General features: G+C 40.7%; 1 protein-coding gene and 1 long non-coding RNA gene across 4 annotated transcripts in view; one reads left to right on the top strand and one right to left on the bottom strand.

Moving 5' to 3' along the window:
• Nucleotides 1–2,100: 2,100 nt before the first annotated feature.
• LOC106608232 (uncharacterized) lies at nucleotides 2,101–16,056 on the bottom strand. Of its 2 annotated transcripts, none has more exons than XR_006770343.1 (4): nucleotides 15,919–16,056; nucleotides 7,460–8,168; nucleotides 5,871–5,930; nucleotides 2,101–5,575 (listed from the first exon to the last, which is right to left on the bottom strand). It is a non-coding gene; the product is annotated as an uncharacterized lncRNA (long non-coding RNA). The 2 variants fall into 2 exon arrangements; XR_006770344.1 differs by having other exon boundaries at nucleotides 5,871–5,936; nucleotides 8,081–8,168.
• Nucleotides 14,924–20,699, top strand: part of LOC106608231 (poly(A) polymerase beta) — a 31,914-nt gene continuing 26,138 nt past the window's right edge. For both annotated transcript variants that reach the window (XM_014206068.2, XM_014206067.2), the window contains exons 1-6: nucleotides 14,924–15,117; nucleotides 17,749–17,919; nucleotides 19,726–19,792; nucleotides 20,000–20,081; nucleotides 20,286–20,395; nucleotides 20,511–20,564. In XM_014206068.2, coding sequence (XP_014061543.1) covers nucleotides 15,110–15,117; nucleotides 17,749–17,919; nucleotides 19,726–19,792; nucleotides 20,000–20,081; nucleotides 20,286–20,395; nucleotides 20,511–20,564 — 492 coding nt within the window. In that variant the 5' untranslated portion in view covers nucleotides 14,924–15,109. The remainder of the gene's footprint in view (nucleotides 15,118–17,748; nucleotides 17,920–19,725; nucleotides 19,793–19,999; nucleotides 20,082–20,285; nucleotides 20,396–20,510; nucleotides 20,565–20,699) is intronic.

Below are 20,699 nucleotides of genomic sequence, written 5' to 3'. Positions count from 1 at the left end.
TCAAAAAGACTTCTTTATCCATCACAGGCTTGTGCAGCCTAGCAGTGTGATAAAAAAAGGCAATTTTTTAAGTGAAAATCAAGCTAGAAGTATACAGTCTCTCGCTTGTGGTGGTGGTGGGCCACTGGTATATTCATTGCAAAGGACTTTCATTGTATTTTAGGGCCACCAACACGTGCAGTTCATGGCAACATTTTGACTTCACACCTGTTGTTGGGTGACTGGGACTGAGAGACTCCTGAGAGCAACTGTGGGGAAGGAACCATGGCTTTAGATAGTAAAGCAGATAAGCAGTTTGTCTGTTTTCAAAGAAATGTGCTTTGTGTCATAAAAACATATTAGTGGACATAAAAACAACCAAAAACATACTACTGAACTGAATGACACTGAGGGAGGAACAAAATGGAGATCCTTGACAGTGGGCTAATTGTATTCTCAGTTGTAACCTGTCCTTAACGCTATGTGATGGGATGTGCGTGCCACATGCCATCTCTAACAGCTTCTGGCAGTACAGCAGTAGACAGAATGCACCGTGAGAGGCATGTCAATCAAGAACAGCAATAGAAATATTACTGAAGTTGATGTGCGTTTCTCACTGTAAATCACTGACTGTAGCTGTCAGCAGAGGACTGGTAGTAAGCCATGGCACAATCAATTCACTCTGTTTCCTGAGGACCCTGACTGGTTCTAGAGGTGAGATTATATTGACTACTTAAGACCTCTATACTCTCTGAGACAGGATTTAGATGCAGTTGGACACCTTGTTGAGCCGTGGTGGGAAAAGTACTAAATTGTCATACTTGAGTAAAAGTAAAGATATATGAAAAGAAAGTAAAAGTAAAAGTCACCCAGTAAAATACTACTTGAGTATAAGTGTAAAAGTATTTGGTTTTAAATATACTTAGTATCAAAAGTAAATGTAATTGCAAAAATATACTTAAGTATCAAAAGTAAATCATTTTTAAGTATCAAAAGTAAATCATTTTAAATTCCTTATATTAAGCAAACCAGACAGCACGATTTTCTTGTTTTTGTAATTTATGGATCACCAGGGGCACACAGTAGGGATGACCAGGAATGTTCTCTCGATAAGTGTGTGAATTGGACCATTTTCCTGTCAAAATGTAATGAGTACTTTTGGATGTCAAGGAAAATGCATGGAGTAAAAATTATTTTCTTTCAGAATGTAGTGAAGTAAAAGTAAAAGTTGTCAACAATATAAATAGTAAAGTAAAGTAGATACCCCAAAAAACCTACTTATGTAGTACTTTAAAGTATTTTTACTTAAGTACTTTACACCCTTATTGTTGAGTAGGCTCTAAAGAAAGACCATGTGAGAAGGTTGGAGCATGAGTAAGTCATACAATTTGAAAAAGGTGAAAATAAATATGATTTATAGTATTTTATCTGCATTATTACTTAGTTGAATTATAACTGAATTCTCAACTCAAATAGCTAAACAGTTTGCCATCTACTGCCATTCTGTGAATGTGTGTTATAATTTACTGCCATGTGACGTGTGTGTGTAACTGTGTTTTACAGTGTGTTGTTATTGACAGGCATTCCGTTGTGTGGTTGTGTTTTACAGTGTGCTGAGAGAGGGACCTGTAGTAGGGAGTGGGGCAGTTTGAAGGCAGATGAGGTCGTGCCGACAGTTTGTCACATAGTGTCAGCTCTATAAATATGTGAAGTGCTTTGGAAGTTTCCATGTCAGCACTAACCCTGTTGTTGTCCTGTGCTGCTACAGGTGTGTGGTGGTTGGGGGAGTGTGTTAGGGGAGGGGTTACTGTTTATGTGTGTTGGGTTGCATTGCACATACTGTATAATGTCCTACAATCATCTGTCCTATTGTGAATTATATTCATATCAACACTAAAAAGAGTAGTTTACAAGACTAGTTGAGGTGAGCTTTGGAGGATGACCCTGAATGGTTGGTCAGATTTACCACCACACAGCTGAGGAAGACTTACTGTAGTAAGCCTAAATCACCAAACAAAGTCAACCCCTGCAGGGTGGAAGAGAACTGATGAAGGCATTTTTGACAGGGCACAACAGCGAGTTAATAGCTAGCCTAGAAGTCATGGGGAGAGTTTAAATATATGACGGACAAAAATAGCATTTATTTCATTATATTTTTACACAAACTGGAGAACAGAGCCATCTTCTGCCCAAAACTTCACCAAATACCGTGTAAAAAAAAAAAAAAAACATTTCTGCATTGCATTTGATATAATATGAAATATGCATTGAACCCATATAATGTATTTTTTTTATGTCTATTTTATCATTTATCTGAGCAAGATACAGTGCTCCCTTTTGCAAATGAACTTATTTCATTGGCTGAGGCGATGTCAGCAACCTCAACGCGTTTCCACAGCAACAGGAGACATGGTGGACGAAAAGAAAGAAAGTTATCCAACTATTGATACGTATTCATCTAAATGTTTCTTTTTTTGTGACTGCGTGTATATTCTGTCAAATGAGGATGGTCCTCCTGCGGCTGAGCCTACACTGCAAGATGGGACTTTCCAAATTGCTGGAACTATCTCTAACAGCGAGGGGAGAATTCCCCGTTTTGAATTAGAATGCTATTTAGTGAGTATTTATACAACGGGTGGGTCTAATTCTGAATGCTGATTGGTTAAAACCCCATTCCAGACAAAAACAACTTTTTATTTACCATTCAGGAAAAGTCCAAGCTCTCCATTTATGATGTGGTGGCGGGTGTCCAATATAGAATGGGAGAACCTTCTGGACTACTTCTTTATTAGACTATCAAGGCTTCGATGGATGTTTTATCACTTTTTTTTCTGGCTCGACTCACCAGGGTGTGTTGGCTTGGAGTTTGCAAGAGTTCGTGTTTTTGGGCCTGGCATAAATATTTTCCGTACCATTTATGTCAGCGACCTTGCAGAGTTCCTGTTTTTCTATGGGTCCATTCCATTATGGAGATGTTCATTTACTGCTTATTCAAAGATATCTGCCAGAGTTTGGGTGAAAAAAAATAGTATTCCTACAAATACTGTTTACTTTAGTCTACAAGGGTTATCCAGAATGTTATCAACCACAAGCCAAAATACACACAGTTTCATCGCTGTAGATGATTCCAAGTACGCTGGAGGATATTGTCCCATGTGGCTCAGCTGGTAGAGCACGGCACCTGCCTTCGCACAAGGTTGTGGGTTTGATTCCCAATGGGGACCAGTATGAATTTTTTGGTGGGTGAATGTATGCATTCACAACTGTAAGTCACTCTTGATAAGAGTGTCTGCTAAATGACTAAAATTTTGTTTTATTAAAAAGCTAAGCCAGACATATTTATGATCATTAAGTGTATTTCTAAAATTGTTGCATTTCTTTCTTTTAAATAGATGTGTAGATTTAATTCAGCAATCTGGGACTGGTCTAAATTGGAGCATCAGTTTGACCCATTTAAAAAAAAAAATAATTGCACACAGATGTGAATTACTGTAGTGTCAATAACCAGTCTTCTGAAGGATACCTTCCTTCTCCACTGGGTGTTCGAGGCTGGAATTGTTGATAAATCAACCGGGTGGTGGAGGAGAGTGGTCCAGCTGTGGTATTAACAAGAAAAGCTGTCAGCATCAGTTTACAATTATGTATTATAGGAGTACAGGGCTGTAGCAAGTACACAGCAATGCTGAGTGTACCATGGTATTATTGCCTTATACCCATTTTCAAGCCAGACATAGAATATTGAGATATTGTGCTGTTTGTTTTCCAATCAGTCTGTCTCCTGGGCCCTCCAGCGGTAGGGAAGAGTACTGTGGCAGAGATACTGTGAAGCTGACATTAGGGACAAGGCAGAGAGATGTAAGACCTCGCTCTCACACAGTATCTGCGCATGTGCACTGGTTCTTAACGTGGGAAACAAAACAGCGTACAAGTTTAACCTCGCGCTTCAACGCTATTAGTTGTTGCGGACATTGACCCACTATGCGGTTTACTTTGCATCTATGTCATATCGCTGAGTCTTTAATACAAAAACGTACAAAGATACATTTAGGAAATATTCTATTGCAGGAGGAGGCTATGAAAATGGTTGAGCGGGAGAGTGAAGAGTCAAAAGCATTTCCCAAGTTCATGGAAATCACCAGTGGCGACGACCAATCATACCGAGTGGTTCCCATGACGAATGTGACGCTCTGCGACCAATCGCTGGTGACGTTCTTCAGCAAATAGAAATACCAGGATGGACGTAATAACGTCATGAGGCGTGCAAAAAAATTCTTAGTTAACGTAGGTAAACGCATATGTCATAAAGTTAATTTACGAAAATCGCTATTTAGCAAGCTAGCTGACTACTAGCTAACATTAACCAGCTAGGTAACGTTAGCTTTATGGATGTTGTGACATTGTAATTCTGGTTGTTTAATGGTTTTAGGGACTCCTGAGAAAACCAGCCTTTCGTCTTGTGAAACAGTGGATGTAAAGAATCTAGAAAAGCATTTACTGCAAATTAATGTAAAATTGTTTAAGCTTGCCTTGACATTTCCCATGCAATGCAGCTGAAGTAATGTAGCTAGAAATCTAGCTATTTTCTTGCTTGTGGAGTATAAAAATACCTGTATGCCCATGGATGTATACCTAGCTATGAAACTTTAGCCGATCTGTGTATGGACCCTAAAATGTTTGGTATAAATATTGGTTCAGAACCTGGCTATGAACCTCAGCTATCATAGCCTGTTGTAATGACTACAAAACAGTCTGAATGAAGCCTATGGATTGAGTAGAATATAATAACGTTTTGCCAAGGATGCAAGTCCTATATACATGTAGTTATTACCAAGCATGAGATCCTCACATTTAATATATTCACTGATCATGTACTCTAAATTAGCAAATAAAGGTGCGATTCAGGTATGAATGTCAGAGACATTTCAGTCATATCCAATACCAGGAGTATCAAACTCTATTCTTGAATGATGCTGTGTATGTATGACAATTATAGACTTCCACTGTTTACCAAGCCGGGTCCTGGGACCTCAATGGTTACACATTGTAACTATGCAATAGACTAGAAACATGAGTTAAGTAGTTAAAGGCTGATTTGTAATTCATATATACAGAAACAGAATAATATATATTTTTTAAAACAGTACGCTACACTTCCTTTGCATCATGTAACTACTATAAAACCAGTTCATCTCAATGTCAAAACACTTGTGCATTGATCTGAGGACACAGGATAGGTGTAGAATGTCATCAAACGAGACTTCATTTCAACCAGTAGAGAATGTGAAACCCTTTACTGAAAATTCATTATCCAAGTGTTATAAATACATGCATTATAGATGTAATATATTCTAAATAAAATGTTCAGTCTGTACTTCAATGCACATCTGGTGGCCATTATAAATACAGATGAAAAGAAAGTTGGGGAGAGGTGTGAGAGACAAAATAGGTATGAACAGAGGAGCACGGAAGACATATGATTAATGAATTACAGGTTTACCCTGATATGTAACTGTGATAAACTGAGAGAATAAGTGTCTCTAGCCATGTCTCCAAACAGCCTCGGGCACCCAGTTTATCCTCTCACATCAGAACATACCTGGAGACGAGAGACAGAATAAAAAAATAAAACAAGACAATCATCCCCTAACACTCAGTCATCAGTAGGTGAAATGCAAAACTAACCTTGTAGTAGTCCCAAAGTTAATAATACATCTATTTCAACATAATCTAATAATACTTCCTGTTGACCCGACCAAGTGACCTCTTACCTCTGAGCATGCTGTGCCCTTTCTCACCTGGTGTCCACACTAAGTGGCTGCAGAGTACTTTATACTGAAAGACAGACATGACAAACAATATAGCGTAGTATTCTAAATAATGAAGCATCTTACTATTCTCCATGGTTGGTTCTCTTGCATATTCTTTGAAGGTGGAAGGAGCCACAGTTACACCTGAGCCTGCACAACAGATTGATACACAAGTGTGTAGGTTATAGGGTGTCTAGTTAATTTGTATTTATTTTATTAAATATGGGCGACTCTTGAGGATACCCTAGGATAGGGGGCGCCACAGCGCATTTTGAAAAAAAATCGTTCCCATTTTCAACGGCCTACTAATCAAACTCAGAAGATAGGGCATGCATATACTTATTATATATGGATAGAAAACACTCTAAAGTTTCTAAAACTGTTTGAATGGTGTCTGAGTATAACAGAACTCATTTGGCAGGCAAAACCCTGAGACATTTTCTGACAGGAAGTGGATACCTGATGTGTTGTATTGACTTTAAACCTATCCCATTGAAAAACACAGGGGTTTAGGAATATTTTGGCACTTCCTATTGCTTCCACTAGATGTCGCCAGTCCTTTCACAGTGGTTTGAGCCTTATAGAGTCAAAACTCAGTGAATGACAGGAGTTTGAAATTGGTCACAGGGGATGGGCCATCACCATTATGACGCCGGCGGCCATGTCTGCCCCTACCTTTGGAAACGGTTTTAAAGGCCATGACATCATCCCCCTCGAATCTTATTGGCTCTCTTGGTGTCAGAGGCCCTGAAGATTTATTTTATACAACGTTTGACATGTTTGAACGAACCTACATGCGCGAGGATTGCTTTCATTATGAACTTCAGAGCTGCGCTTGGAGAGAGCCATAGGACGCGCTACCAACATCAGGCTAATGGAACGTGAAGTATGGACTTTTTGACCGAAAATACATCTGTTGTGGACCTGGGATGCTTTCTGATGAAGACAACTAAAGGTAGGCGATTATTGACAATATTATAGAAGATGAGATGGTTCATACTGTTGCGTCCAAGATGGCGCCGAGCACTGTATATTAGCTGATTTTCTGAGTATCGCATCTCCTTTTATCGCAAAGTGTGATTACCCAGTAAAGTTAATTTAAAATCTGGTATGACGGGTGTTCTCAAGAGATATTCATCTATAAATGTTAGATTGACAATATACATTTAAAAAAATCGTTATAGTATAGCAATTTATTGAAACGTAGCATTGTTTACCGGGACGCTTTTGAGGGGAAATTAGGTAGTCAACGTCAGACAGAGATGTAAAATGCTGTTTTTATATATAAATATGACCTTTATTGAACAAAAGAATGCATGCATTGTATAACATGATGTCCTAGGGGTGCCATCTGATGAAGTTTGTAAAAGGTTAGTGCTACATTTAGCTGTTTATTGATTATATGTGATGGAAGTGGTTGGTCGGAAAATGGCTATGAAGCTGCTTTTTACGATGGACTCATCTAATATAATCTAATGATTTGCTTTTCCTGTAAAACCTTTTTGAAATCGGACGACGTGGGTCGATTCAGGAGAGGTGTATCTATAAAAAAAAAAAATATATATTTTTTATTTTTGTAAAAAATTATGATATTTTTTTAATGCTAATTGGCGATATGATTTTTCGCTGGATTTTGATCCCGCTAACGGGATCAGATGCTCAAGAGGTTACACCTGAGCCTGCACAACAGATTGATACACAAGTGTGTAGGTTATAGGGTGTCTAGTTAATTTGTATTTATTTTATTAAATATGGGCGACTCTTAATAGAGCCCGTTTTGTTTTTGTACAGACATCACCCTCACCTGAACAGCACCCTCACCTGAAGTAGAAATCAAAAGGAAAGAAACCTGGAATTGAATAACTGCATTTGACAAAGCTAAGTAAATGGAAGACTCCTCTTATTGCAATGTGGACGGCTCTTAAGAGCATTTGGTTGTACATAGTGTAGTCTGGTGTTGCCAGGGAACAGCACCCTCTTTTAAGGTGAAGATCTCCCACACATGGATTGCCTCCTGTGCTGAGTTGTTTGCCCCCCCATCCTTGAAACCTCTCCTCTGGCACACAGCGGCAAGCTGCAGATCCCCTCCTGGTCCTCGTGTCCATTAAGTTATGCAGGACACAGGTAGCCGTCACACACACCTGAAGACCCTCAGGAGGCAGTCCCAGATGGCCCTGATCACCAAACCTTCCAGTGTAAAGTTGGCTAGATAGCTAGCTAGTAACGTTAGCGGCTCATTTGAGTTAGACTGCACTGTAGCTAATATAGTTTACATTTGAAATGCATTTACTTACTTGAATAGGTTCTCCCAGCCATGTGGACGATTGGAAACAAGGCAGCAAAGTCTGTGACCAGAGCAGTTAAGAGCATATTACCATTTACCTGTGAATAAAGTAATGAAATGGAGAATGGATTAAACTATTTAAAATAACCAGACCTTCATACAAACTTGCTATGCTGAATTATTGATGCACAAATCAAACGTGCTGCTATATGCTGCCAGCACACCCACAAGTGAGCCACTCTGGGGTGGCTGAAAACAGCAATTTACCATGTGCTAGTGTACACAAGCCATCAATGCTCAGGTCCAACTGGCCTCACTAAAAGGGACAGCATGGAGCAAAATTAAGGTGTTCATATCCCAGTTCTTTATGTGAAGGACACCTGTTGAGGGGAGTTTGCTCTCAAATTGAGATATGGTAGTGTGTGTGTATGGAGTTGTGGCACGAGTTCTTAGTGAAAGCATGTTTGTAGATTTTATTTAGACTTGCTGCATCGTCTTATGTTGGATTTCATATTATTCAGATAGAAATGTTACAAAAACAGAAGCGGAGTTAGTGGTTTCATAAATGTCATTATTCTTGCAGGTCACCACAAGGAGTCGCTAGAGCACGATGGGAATTAGGGCTTTCCGGCCGGTCAAACCCTCACGGCGCTGGGCCAATTTTGCACTGCCTCATGGGTCTCCTGGTCGCAGCCGGCTACGAGAGCCGGGGATCGAACCCGGGTCTGTAGTGACGCCTTAGACCGCTGCGCCACTTGGGAGGCCACCTGTGTTTTACAGATTTTATTTTCTCTCTGGAGGCATCTGATGACTTCTTAATGGAGCAGGTGCAGAACCAGGCTGAGGCAGAGTAGACACGTTACTCTCAAGACAAGTACCTTAACCAGCTGAAGAAATATAGAATGTGGAAGATGAAATGGTTCTGAAATACTTTGACATGCTGGAGAGTCACCAAGAACACAATTGGTAAGGCTAGAATATAATACTGATTTAGCCAAAGCATTTCAAAAACTCCAATATGCAACCTAATTATCAGAATCAGTGTATAGTAATTGTAGTAAATTGAATAGAACTTAACGCAGTGAGAGGAAATCTGTCAGTCTTTCATTGTCTGTCAGAGGTGAACAATGCGGTACTGTGATGGAGATCACCACCAGGCTGGTGGGGCATCTCCGGATCTACGTTTTAGAATCCCTCATTAAGTCAAGGTCCACCCACCAAAAAAAAAAGTGTTGTTCTGTGACCCAGAAAACAGAACTGCAAAATGTCAGTAACACTATGTAGCTAACGTTATGGACATGAACACTGTGCGATTCAAAACTTGTAAAAGAGCATAAGTTCTCTTTAAATCAAAGGTAGGATATTCGGCATCAAAATCACAGCACATCTTGAATAATTTCCCTAGCAACACTGCCGTTTCACCTTGGTTACTTTTGTTCCCACACTGGTGCACAGAACTGTGTGTTCGTCCTTGCATCAGCTCAAGCGACACGTTGCCTTCACTGATCCAGATGAATCCCGAAACGAGGAAATATATTTTGTCTGTACAGTGGTTCTCAGTTAATGTAGGAGGTTTTGGCAGCTGCATTTAGTCTACAAGAGCCATCATTGCTCTTGCCTGCTAGCCAAACTAAAGAAAGAGGTTTGCTAGTGTAACCAATATGAAATGGCTAGCTAGTTAGCGGGATGCGCGCTAATAGCGTTTCAGTCGGTGACGTCACTCGCTCTGAGACCTTGAAGTAGTTGTTGCCCTTGCTCTGCAAGGGCCACGGCTTTTGTGGAGCGATGCTTTGAGGGTGGCTGTTGATGTGTGCAGAGGGTCCCTGGTTCGAGCCCAGGTAGGGGCAAGGAGAGGGACGGAAGCTATGCTGTTACACTAGCTAACACATCTCTCAAAAATTGACCCCACAGCTAAATAAAGCACTGTTCTGGCATCCCAATTTTTTAAAATATATTTAGCATGTTTCAAACGCTTCTTAACTCGTATTATTTGGGGATTCCTTCGGTCTGGTAAATGCATTGCTTTCTGCAAGCATGGACAACTTAACGTGTGGAACAATTGTAACATGTCAACCTCAAAATGTTGCTAGTTAAAAATTACACAAAATGCGCTGATTTCAAAATCATAGGGTGGCGATTTATAATATTAATGTGCAACTTTTACAATTTTGAAACCATAGTGTTCATATTCGTAAAATGTTGACTTTTGCAGTTTTGTTTCCTGGGTCACAGAACACCTTTTCTGAAGCCTTTGGTGGGTGGCCCTTGGAATATATAGGCTCATCTCCACATTGCTTACTTCTAGCCAGTCCGCTCAGACCTGTGAACTCTTAAAACCACTGTATACCATCAAAGAGTTGGCCACCAGCAACAAACCATGGAGCTGTAGTTGTATACACACGTATGTGTATCTTTAGAACAGTCACGTGACTGAGGTGAAGAGGCAGGAGCATGAGCTGCTGGAGGCTCGCTTCACCCCCCTGAGAAACTACCTGATGCCCTCTCTCACTGAGGGCACGATGGAGTGCTGCAAGGCCAAGCCAGACGACCCTGTAGACTTCCTGGTAATGTTGTTACTTTTTTTAAATCCCACAAAGAGAATCTGATTTTTCACCAGAAAGGCACGTACAGAAACATGCATATCAGGGTGGCAGGTAGCCTAGCGTTGGGCCAGTAACCGAAAGGTTGCTGGATCGAATCCCCGAGCTGACAAGGTAAAAATCTGTGTTTTGCTCCTGAACAAGGCAGTTAATCCACTGTTCCCCGGTAGGCCGTCATTGTAAATAATAATTTGTTCTTAACTAACTTGCCAAGTTATATATACACTGCTCAAAAAAATAAAGGGAACACTTAAACACAATGTAACTCCAAGTCAATCACACTTCTGTGAAATCAAACTGTCCACTTAGGAAGCAACACTGATTGACAATAAATTTCACATGCTGTTGTGCAAATGGAATAGACAACAGGTGGAAATTATGGGCAATAAGCAAGACACCCCCAATAAAGGAGTGGTTCTGCAGGTGGAGACCACTTCTCAGTTCCTATGCTTCCTGGCTTATGTTTTGGTCACTTTTGAATGCTGGCGGTGCTTTCACTCTAGTGGTAGCATGAGACGGAGTCTACAACCCACACAAGTGGCTCAGGTAGTGCAGCTCATCCAGGATGGCACATCAATGCGAGCTGTGGCAAGAAGGTTTGCTGTGTCTGTCAGCGTAGTGTCCAGAGCATGGAGGCGCTACCAGGAGACAGGCCAGTACATCAGGAGACGTGGAGGAGGCCGTAGGAGGGCAACAACCCAGCAGCAGGACCGCTACCTCCGCCTTTGTGCAAGGAGAAGCACTGCCAGAGCCCTGCAAAATGACCTCCAGCAGGCCACAAATGTGCATGTGTCTGCTCAAACGGTCAGAAACAGACTCCATGAGGGTGGTATGAGGGCCCGACGTCCACAGGTGGGGGTTGTGCTTACAGCCCAACACCGTGCAGGACGTTTGGCATTTGCCAGAGAACACCAAGATTGGCAAATTCGCCACTGGCGCCCTGTGCTCTTCACAGATGAAAGCAGGTTCACACTGAGCACATGTGACAGAGTCTGGAGACGCCGTGGAGAACGTTCTGCTGCCTGCAACATCCTCCAGCATGACCGGTTTGGCGGTGGGTCAGTCATGGTGTGGGGTGGCATTTCTTTGGGGGGCCGCACAGCCCTCCATGTGCTCGCCAGAGGTGGTAGCCTGACTGCCATTAGGTACCGAGATGAGATCCTCAGACCCCTTGTGAGACCATATGCTGGTGCGGTTGGCCCTGGGTTCCTCCTAATGCAAGAATGCTAGACCTCATGTGGCTGGAGTGTGTCAGCAGTTCCTGCAAGAGGAAGGCATTGATGCTATGGACTGGCCGACCCGTTCCCCAGACCTGAATCCAATTGAGCACATCTGGGACATCATGTCTCGCTCCATCCACCAACGCCACGTTGCACCACACACTGTCCAGGAGTTGGCGGATGCTTTAGTCCAGGTCTGGGAGGAGATCCCTCAGGAGACCATCTGCCACCTCATCAGAAGCAAGCCCAGGCTTTGTAGGGAGGTCATACAGGCACGTGGAGGCCACACACACTACTGAGCCTCATTTTGACTTGTTTTAAGGACATTACATCAAAATTGGATCAGCCTGTAGTGGGGTTTTCCACATTAATTTTGAGTGTGACTCCAAATCCAGACCGCCATGGGTTGAGAAATTGGATTTCCATTGATTATTTGTGTGTGATTTTGTTGTCAGCACATTCAACTATGCAAAGAAAAAAGTATTTAATAAGATTTTTCATTCAGATCTAGGATGTGTTGTTTAAGTGTTCCCTTTATTTTTTTGAGCAGTGTATAAAAATTTATTTTTTTAAATATACAGAGCGCCGATGGCTGGTGAAATGAGCACAAACCAAATGGGTTCAAGATAGCGTAGAAGAAGTAGGCTACTACCTCCATTCTATAGGTTGCACTTCAACAATAAATGGGAATTGTTGTCAGGTATCAATACGTGAAGTAGCTAGGTCTACAGTAAAGTAGTCAACTGAAGTGTTTATATAAAAATAAACAAAATCAATAATGTGTTTCTGTTTCAGGCGGAATATCCCCTCCGGAACAATTCACAAGACTAGTGTGATGTGGTTAACACTTCAAACATCTAGGAGACCTTGTCGACTGGTATTTAAATGTTGTCCTGACAGTGTTAAGGCTCTGTGTTGATCAAGTCTTGCAATACACCTTGTTTATTTTTCCCAGGAGATAAACATGCATTCCTCTATTTTGACTCTTGAGTTTTTGTAAAGATACAACTAAATGGTACATTTTATGAAGAAAATGTGCGCTTGCCTGAGCTACACCTACCCTAGCACGTGATATAATCTAATTACAAACCCACAGGATCTGAATTGCAATGGTTCCTATCTTTATGATAGCCACATTAGCATTTACATTTGTTGGGGGTAAATACATTTATAAGTGACCTTGTCCGAGAGAGATTTACACATTAATCAAAACATCAGGATAAGCCTAAAAAGTGGGAAAACAGCTGTGCTATAGAGCCCCACAGTGAAGATGTCATAATACCTTGTGGTCAAACGGGGTATCGTGGCAAAATTACAAACTCAGTGCTCTGTATACACATGTGCTGTAAAGCTTTAAACCTGTACATTGCCACTGTCTTTCTCTCATAAGAAGTGTTTTCCCTCTTGTTTCTGAGTAGCTTGGTCACGCGGCCAAAAACAAAGAGCCTCAGAGTGACCACACTTTTTTGGTCCATCCTGTCCTTTCCGTATCTTTCAAGGGCACAGCTGTGTGACGATACGAAGGGAACAGAGGCTAGCTTGAGCAGCAGCGACAATCCTATCAGCAAAAAGGAGTAACACTGTTGTTATCACTTGTTTGTACACCACGTTCCCACCATGATCTCACACACCTGCTAAACTGACACGTAGACAGAGGTTGTATTTCCCTATAAAGGCTGAGACCCAACTCTTGTTTGAAGGGCCCTTAACTCTGCACTGTTGTTGAGTGGATCTTTAACCAGCTTCAGATTTGCAAATCTAATAATAAAGATTGATTGTTTGAAGAAATGATATTCTAACCAAGTGAGAGACTTTCACAGACAAGGGAAATGGTTCCAATCATTTTCCACTATTCATTTTTCCCCCTATAAAAGGGATTTTTAGAAACACTTAAAGGGCTGTGTTTTGTGTATGCTTACCACGGCGTGACGTTTTGATAACCATGTAAATCTTTCTCAGACAAGGTGATTTATCAATATATTCAGCTCTTTACGCTCAGATTTTAAAATGCTAATTGGAATCAAAGTAGATATCATGCAAAACTACAAGCATCCTGCACTTCATCTCTAGCTGACATGTTCCCCAACAGGTACATTTAAAGATACAGCAGTCAATTCATTCATTATTACATTAAGGTAAATGTATAGTTAATCCAGAGATTCTTACCTTTGCCTCGATTCAACAGCCTCATCCAGATAATCATGGCATTTGTATTTCTTTATGATAGCCACATTAGCAGCTAATTACAATTTCATTTGTTGGGGGTAGAGAGATTTACACAGTTGTCAAAACATCAAGGTAAGCCTACACAAAGCACAGGCCCTTAATTGAAGTGTTTGTAAAATCCCCTATGGGGAAAAACAAATGGAACCATTTCCCTGTTTGACTGCTAGGATTATGGGTATTATGACATACTGTGGTACTCTATTCCAGGTAACAGTGATGCTGAGATTTCGATTTTTCACTTTAAAAAAGGTTAAACTAAAACTAATGATTGCAAAAGTTAAACAAACCATAATTCTATGCACAAGGACTACTTTTAACAAAAATCACGTTTACTTGAACAGTGCAAATACAAAGTTTAGTAACAGAATGATGGTTTGTGCCATCATTCTGTTACCAAACTTTGCATCTGCACTCAAGTGAATGTGTTTCTGTAAAATTGTTAAGTAATCCTTGAATACCCAACTACTAGATATTCAAATACATCTATTGTTTAGTAAAACATGAAGGCTATGCAGCAGATGAGTTATACTGTATATATTAGACCCAACCCCCTGAAGGTAAAACTGAGTAATACATAAATAGACACCCTCCTAGGGTAAGGATGTATGATAAACTCAGAGTACTTACTACACAGAGCTCTTAAAGCTTACAATTGACTCATTCATCCCCCTCCTCCTATCCCCTGAAACTATTCCCCAGGTCGTTGCTGTAAATGAGAATGTGTTCAGTCAATTTACCGTCTATTTTAAAAGACTACAGTTCCCATGTGATAAAAGTGTGCTCTACATTATGACGTTAACACAACCCACTCACAGTGCGAGTTTGTTGCAGAGACCGCACAGCTTGAATACGCGCCATGTTTAGAGGAAACAAAAGGTGTAAATCCCACTGCTCGGTTGCTGGTTAAATAACATAGCTAGCTAAATAAAATAAGAAACGAGTATGAGAAGGGAATTTTGGGAAGGCTGATTGGACTTGCTGGAGGTTGTTTCAATGGCCCTGTAAGTATCTCGTTACTTTGAAAAGATACGTGTTTGGAAAGGGGATTGGGCCTACCGATGCTGGCGAGCCAGTTTGTCAAGTATTTATTTTTGGTAGCAAGTTTTGTAGCGGGAAATGGTATAGAAGCAATTATTGAGTATTAGCTAGCTACAATAGTTATCGTTAGTACGGTCTGACTTTCAACCCAATGCATTCAAGCGTTCTTGGCAAGTGAATTCGCAAACGGCTAGTTAGCATTTCCAGGAGTTAGCTAGCATAACAAAACACGTTGACGTTAGCTTTATGCTATGTTTGCGCCATCTAGCTAGCTAGCAGGTAATTAATTCGGTAACCAGCTAACGTTAGTTAGCTACGTGTTCGCTAGTGCCAAAGTTTAGTGTAAAGTTGATATTGGAATTTGTCAGTTGCAAACGTTAAGCTAAAGGTTAAATACAAACAAAGAACGTTACGCTAGTTACTGTTACTACTCCAATTCGCTTGTATTTTGTCCTTCGCAATTATGTTAAATATATGTCAGATACAACTAAAATACCATGTGGCTTCATTGCCAGTTTGAGAAAGTTGGCTGTTCAGGAGTCTTACCCGCGGTTATTTAGGCGTAGCTCTTACATGCTGGCCATCATGTTGGTTTTGTCCTTCCACACCAGACACGATCAGGACACGCAGGTTGAAATATCAAAACGAACTCTAAACCAACTATATTAATTTGTGGACAGGTCGAAAAGCATTAAACATTTAGCAACTTAGATAGCTAGCTTGCAAATTTGTCCAGGGATATAAACAACGGGTTGATATTTTACCTGAAATGCACGAGGTCCTCTTCTCCGACATTTAATCCACAGGTAAACGTTTGTTTCAAATAGTCTCTCCTCTTTCTGGCTTCTTCAGACTTTATATAGCAGTAGGCAACCAACTTTAAGGTGCATTACCACCAACTACTGGAGTGTGGACCTCAGTTCATCTTTCAATCACCCACGTGGGTATATGCTCCTAAAAACCAATAAGGAGATGGGAGAGGAGGGACTTGCAGCGTATCAAGTGTCACAAATACAACCAAGTTCTATTTTAGGCAAGCGAGCAGTGTGGGTGCAATGATTGAATAACATGTATGTGTACATTTATTTTGCGACGAGAGCGGTGTGGTCAGCATGTTATGTTTTACATTGTGATGGGTCACTAGACGTGTCAAATCAGCTTGGTACCAAAATATATTCTCTTACATGCTAACAGCACTGCTCGCGTTGCAAAAATAAATGTACACATGTATGTTATTCAATCATTGCACCCACACTGCTCGCACGTGTCTGAATAGCCAGGCGCTAAAATAGAACTTGGTTCTATTTGTGACACTTGACAGTTGGTTCAGAGTTGGTTTTGATATTTCAACCTGCGTGTCCTGATCGTGTCTGGTGTGGATGGACAAAACCAACATGCGCGCGATGGAGGGCACATGCGTGCCTGGTCTGGTCAGCATGTTAGGCCTTTGTAATGTCATGTCAACATCAAACTGTAACATTACAGAAGGTCACCAAGTTGATGTTCACTATGTCCTTGGTGGCTCTGTTCAGTCAAAACATTTTAGATAATGAGGCATGACATCATCAGAATCCATTCAGAAGCCTCTGTGTTTTTCCCCAGAGTCCAATAGGAAGATGTATAGCTATGTCTGTTTTTCTCTACCACCACACCCACAGAAACCACAGCAGGCAATGTATGCTAGGGAGTCAGTATAGAACTAACTTTAAAAGACACACTACACGCAACATTTGTATGTGCTGTGATGCCATTAGGCACTTTCTGTATGGGTTGTCATGTATATTTGTATTGATGGATTGTTGATGTGTGGATGTTTCTTTGTACAATACCAAGAAAAATTCCTAGTAACATTTGTTACATGGCACATACCGTAATTTCCGGACTATTAAGAGCACCTGAATAAAAAAAATATATATATTATTTTGAACATAAATAAGCCGCACATGTCTATAAGCCGCAGGTGCCTACCGGTACATTGAAACAAATGAACTTTACACAGGCTTTAACGAAACACGGCTTGTAACAAAAATAAATAGGCTTTAACGAAACACGGCTTGTAACAAAAAAATAAATAATTAGCAGTAAGCTTTAGTTATCTTTTTGCACTGAGTCAATTCCTCACGCTGCTGTTTCCAACGTCTTTATCATCGACTCATTAAGACCAAGCTACCATGCAGCAGCTCTATTTCCTTTTCCAACAGCCAGATCAATCGCCTTCAACTTGAAAGCTGCATCATATGCATTTCTCTGTGTCTTTGCCATGATGAGGGTGACAAAATGACTACCGTAATCAGAATAATGGGAAGTTTGAGAGCGCTCGATTTAATCTAAACACTAAACAAAAATAGTTGTTTGACCTTAACCCGTTCGGCAATTTCATTGGTCTAATGAAAGCTTCATGCCGCCAAAAAACTGAGCACGTCACAGAATGTGTTTTTTTGGAGAGAAAAAAATTTAAAGCGGGAAAAATCCATATATTAGCCGGGTCATTGTTTAAGCCGCGAGGTTCAAAGCCTGGGAAAAAAGTTGCGGCTTATAGTACGGAATTTACGATACGTTTATTCAGATCACAAACACATCTGTCCTGTTTTCAGTCCAACTGCTAACCAGGTGTCGTTGGGTCGGGAGACTCCCAAGCACTATGGGATCACTTCTCCTATCAGCCTGGTCCAAGCTAAGGAGGCTGACCTTGTCCTCACACAAAGGCTGACTGAGGCCCTGAAACCGTACGGGGTGTTTGAAGAGGAGCTGGAACTTCAACGCAGGTAGGATGGTTGTCACTAGTAAAAGGTCATGTTAGAATGGACACAAGTTATATCAGGTAGTGTCAAGGCCTATGAGGAGGAGAACTTTATCCAATATCTTGCCAGCACATCAGCCAATTATTTTTATGTTGGGGTTTCAGTCAGTACTTGGTAAACTGTATTTTAAAAAAATTACACATTTAACTAGGCAGGTCAGTTAAGAACAAATTCTTATTTACAATGATGGCCTACAGGGGAACAGTTGGTTAACTACCTTGTTCAGGGGCAGAACGACATTTTTTTACCTTGTCAGAGGTAGAACGACATATTTTTAACCTTGTCAGCTCGGGGATTCGATCTAGCAACCTTTCGGTTACTGGCCCAACACTCTTACCGCTAGGCTACCTGCCGTGGTTATAAAGTGACATACTTCTATAGTTATTTATGATATATTTTTAAAGTTATAGATATTTTAGACATTTTCTATTTGGCTTTACTGCTGTTGTAATTGGCTCATTCATCCCACCTCCTCTCCCCTGAAACGATCTATAATGTCTGTCCTATGTCTGAAAGATATAAGAAATATACAGTACTGTTTCAAAAGTTTGCGGTCACTTAGAAATGTCCTTGTTTTTGAAAGAAAAGCACTTTTTTTTTGTCCATTTAAAATGACGTCAAATTGATCAGAAATACAGTGTAGACATTGTTAATGTTGTAAATGACTATTGTAGCTGGAAACGGCAGATTGTTTTTAATGGAATATCTACATAGGCATACAGAGGCCCATTATCAGCAACCATCACTCCTGTGTTCCAATGGCACGTTGTGTTAGCTAATCCAAGTTTATAAATTTCAAAGGCTAATTGATCATTAGAAAACTCTACTGCAATTATGTTAGCACAGCTGAAAACTGTTGTCCTGATTAAAGAAGCAATAAAACAGGCCTTCTTTAGACTAGTTGAGTATCTGGAGCATCAGCGTTTGTGGGTTCAATTACAGGCTCAAAATGGCCAGAAACAAAGACATTTCTTCTGAAACTCGTCAGTCTATTCTTGTTCTGAGAAATGAAGGCTATTCCATGTGAGAAATTGCCAAGAAACTGAAGATCTCGTACAACGCTGTGTACTACTCCCTTTACAGAACAGCGCAAACTGGCTATAACCAGAATAGAAAGAGGAGTGGGAGGCCCCGGTGTAAAACTGAGCAAGAGGACAAGTAGATTAGAGTGTCTAGTGAGGCGTCTTTTTCTCAAACAAGTCCTTAACTGGCAGCTTCATTAAATAGTACCCACAAAACACCAGTCTCAACGTCAACAGGGAAGAGGCGACTCCGGGATGCTGACCTTTTCTGTCTAGTGTCTGTGTTCTTTTGCCCATCTTAATCTTTTCTTTTTATTGGCCAGTCTGAGATATGGCTTTTTCTTTGCAACTCTGCCTAGAAAGCCAGCATCCCGGAGTCGCCTCATCACTGTTGACGTTGACACTGGTGTTTTGTGGGTAATATTTAATGAAACTGCCAGTTGAGAACACCGATTTTCGGGGTGTCTCATAGTCTGACAAACACCACTCTAGCTCTGTCACCTCCGATGCGGCATCAGCGGATGCAGTGGATGGAGATGCATCCAATGCAATTTTTTATAGATATGCTGAAATCTAATTAGCATAATAAAAATGATCCTAAAAAATCCATCAGTTTAAGCTAGAGAGAGAGAGAGATTTTTATTTTTTATTATGCTAATTACATTTCAGCAAGGGCGTGAACATCGACTAGGGGGTTAAATTTCAAAATACCACAGACTTCCTCTAAATCATGCCTTGTTTTCCATAGAATACATGTGTTGGGAAAACTCAACACACTGGTAAAGGAATGGATCCGTGACGTCAGTGAGACAAAGGTATTATTTTACATTCACCTATAGACAGTTCTCTGATACAGCAAGAGGTCTGGTGATAACATCGACTCTGCACTATAAAAGGGAATAGTGTGCTATTTGGTATGCAGATAATATTAGGTTGATATGACAACCGCATGGCACTGTTACCTACCATGATGCAACAGTTTGTAAGGATTGTATGTACGGATTGTTTTATTTTTTTCCTAGAATCTGCCTGCCTCGGTGATTGAGACTGTTGGAGGGAAGATATTCACATTTGGGTCGTACAGGTTAGGAGTTCACACTAAAGGTAAATGTTATGTCCACTTTTCACTGCAAAAGTTCCAGTAAGAGTTGTTGTCCAACAGGAATGCTTATTTTCATTTCAAAATATTTTCCTGTTTGGCACCTACTGAATATGACTACCAACCACACAGATTCAAAAGTTCAGAAAACATATGACCACAGAGTTTACATCTAAACAAGGTCTTCTGTCCTTGTGCTCGTCTTCTAGGGGCAGACATTGACGCCCTCTTTGTGGCTCCTCGGCATGTGGAGAGAACAGACTTCTTCTCCTCGTTCCTGGACAAGCTGAAGGAGCAGGAGGAAGTCAAGGATTTGAGGGTGGGTATTGTATTGGTAGAGTGGGACTTGTGTTGGTAGTAGGTGAGAGTGAAGTGGGTATTGGTAGAGTTGGAGGTAAGATGCATACCCATGAACTTCTGTCTTTATTTTCCAGGCTGTTGAGGAGGCATTTGTCCCGGTGATAAAGCTGTCTTTCGACAGCATTGAGGTGTGACATTTGAACATATTTTTCTTGTTCATGATTTCTTTATAGGCCTATAATGTGAACATTTGCATCATTGCAAGGAATGCATGCACAACTGGTTCTGTACATCCAGTATTGAGATGTACCACTTTTTAAAAA

This window comes from Salmo salar, chromosome ssa06, assembly GCF_905237065.1.
Source record: "Salmo salar chromosome ssa06, Ssal_v3.1, whole genome shotgun sequence".
NCBI classification, from domain to species: domain Eukaryota; kingdom Metazoa; phylum Chordata; class Actinopteri; order Salmoniformes; family Salmonidae; genus Salmo; species Salmo salar.
The sequence above is the reverse complement of the archived record's forward strand: the minus strand, read 5'-3'. Positions and strand labels throughout refer to the sequence as shown.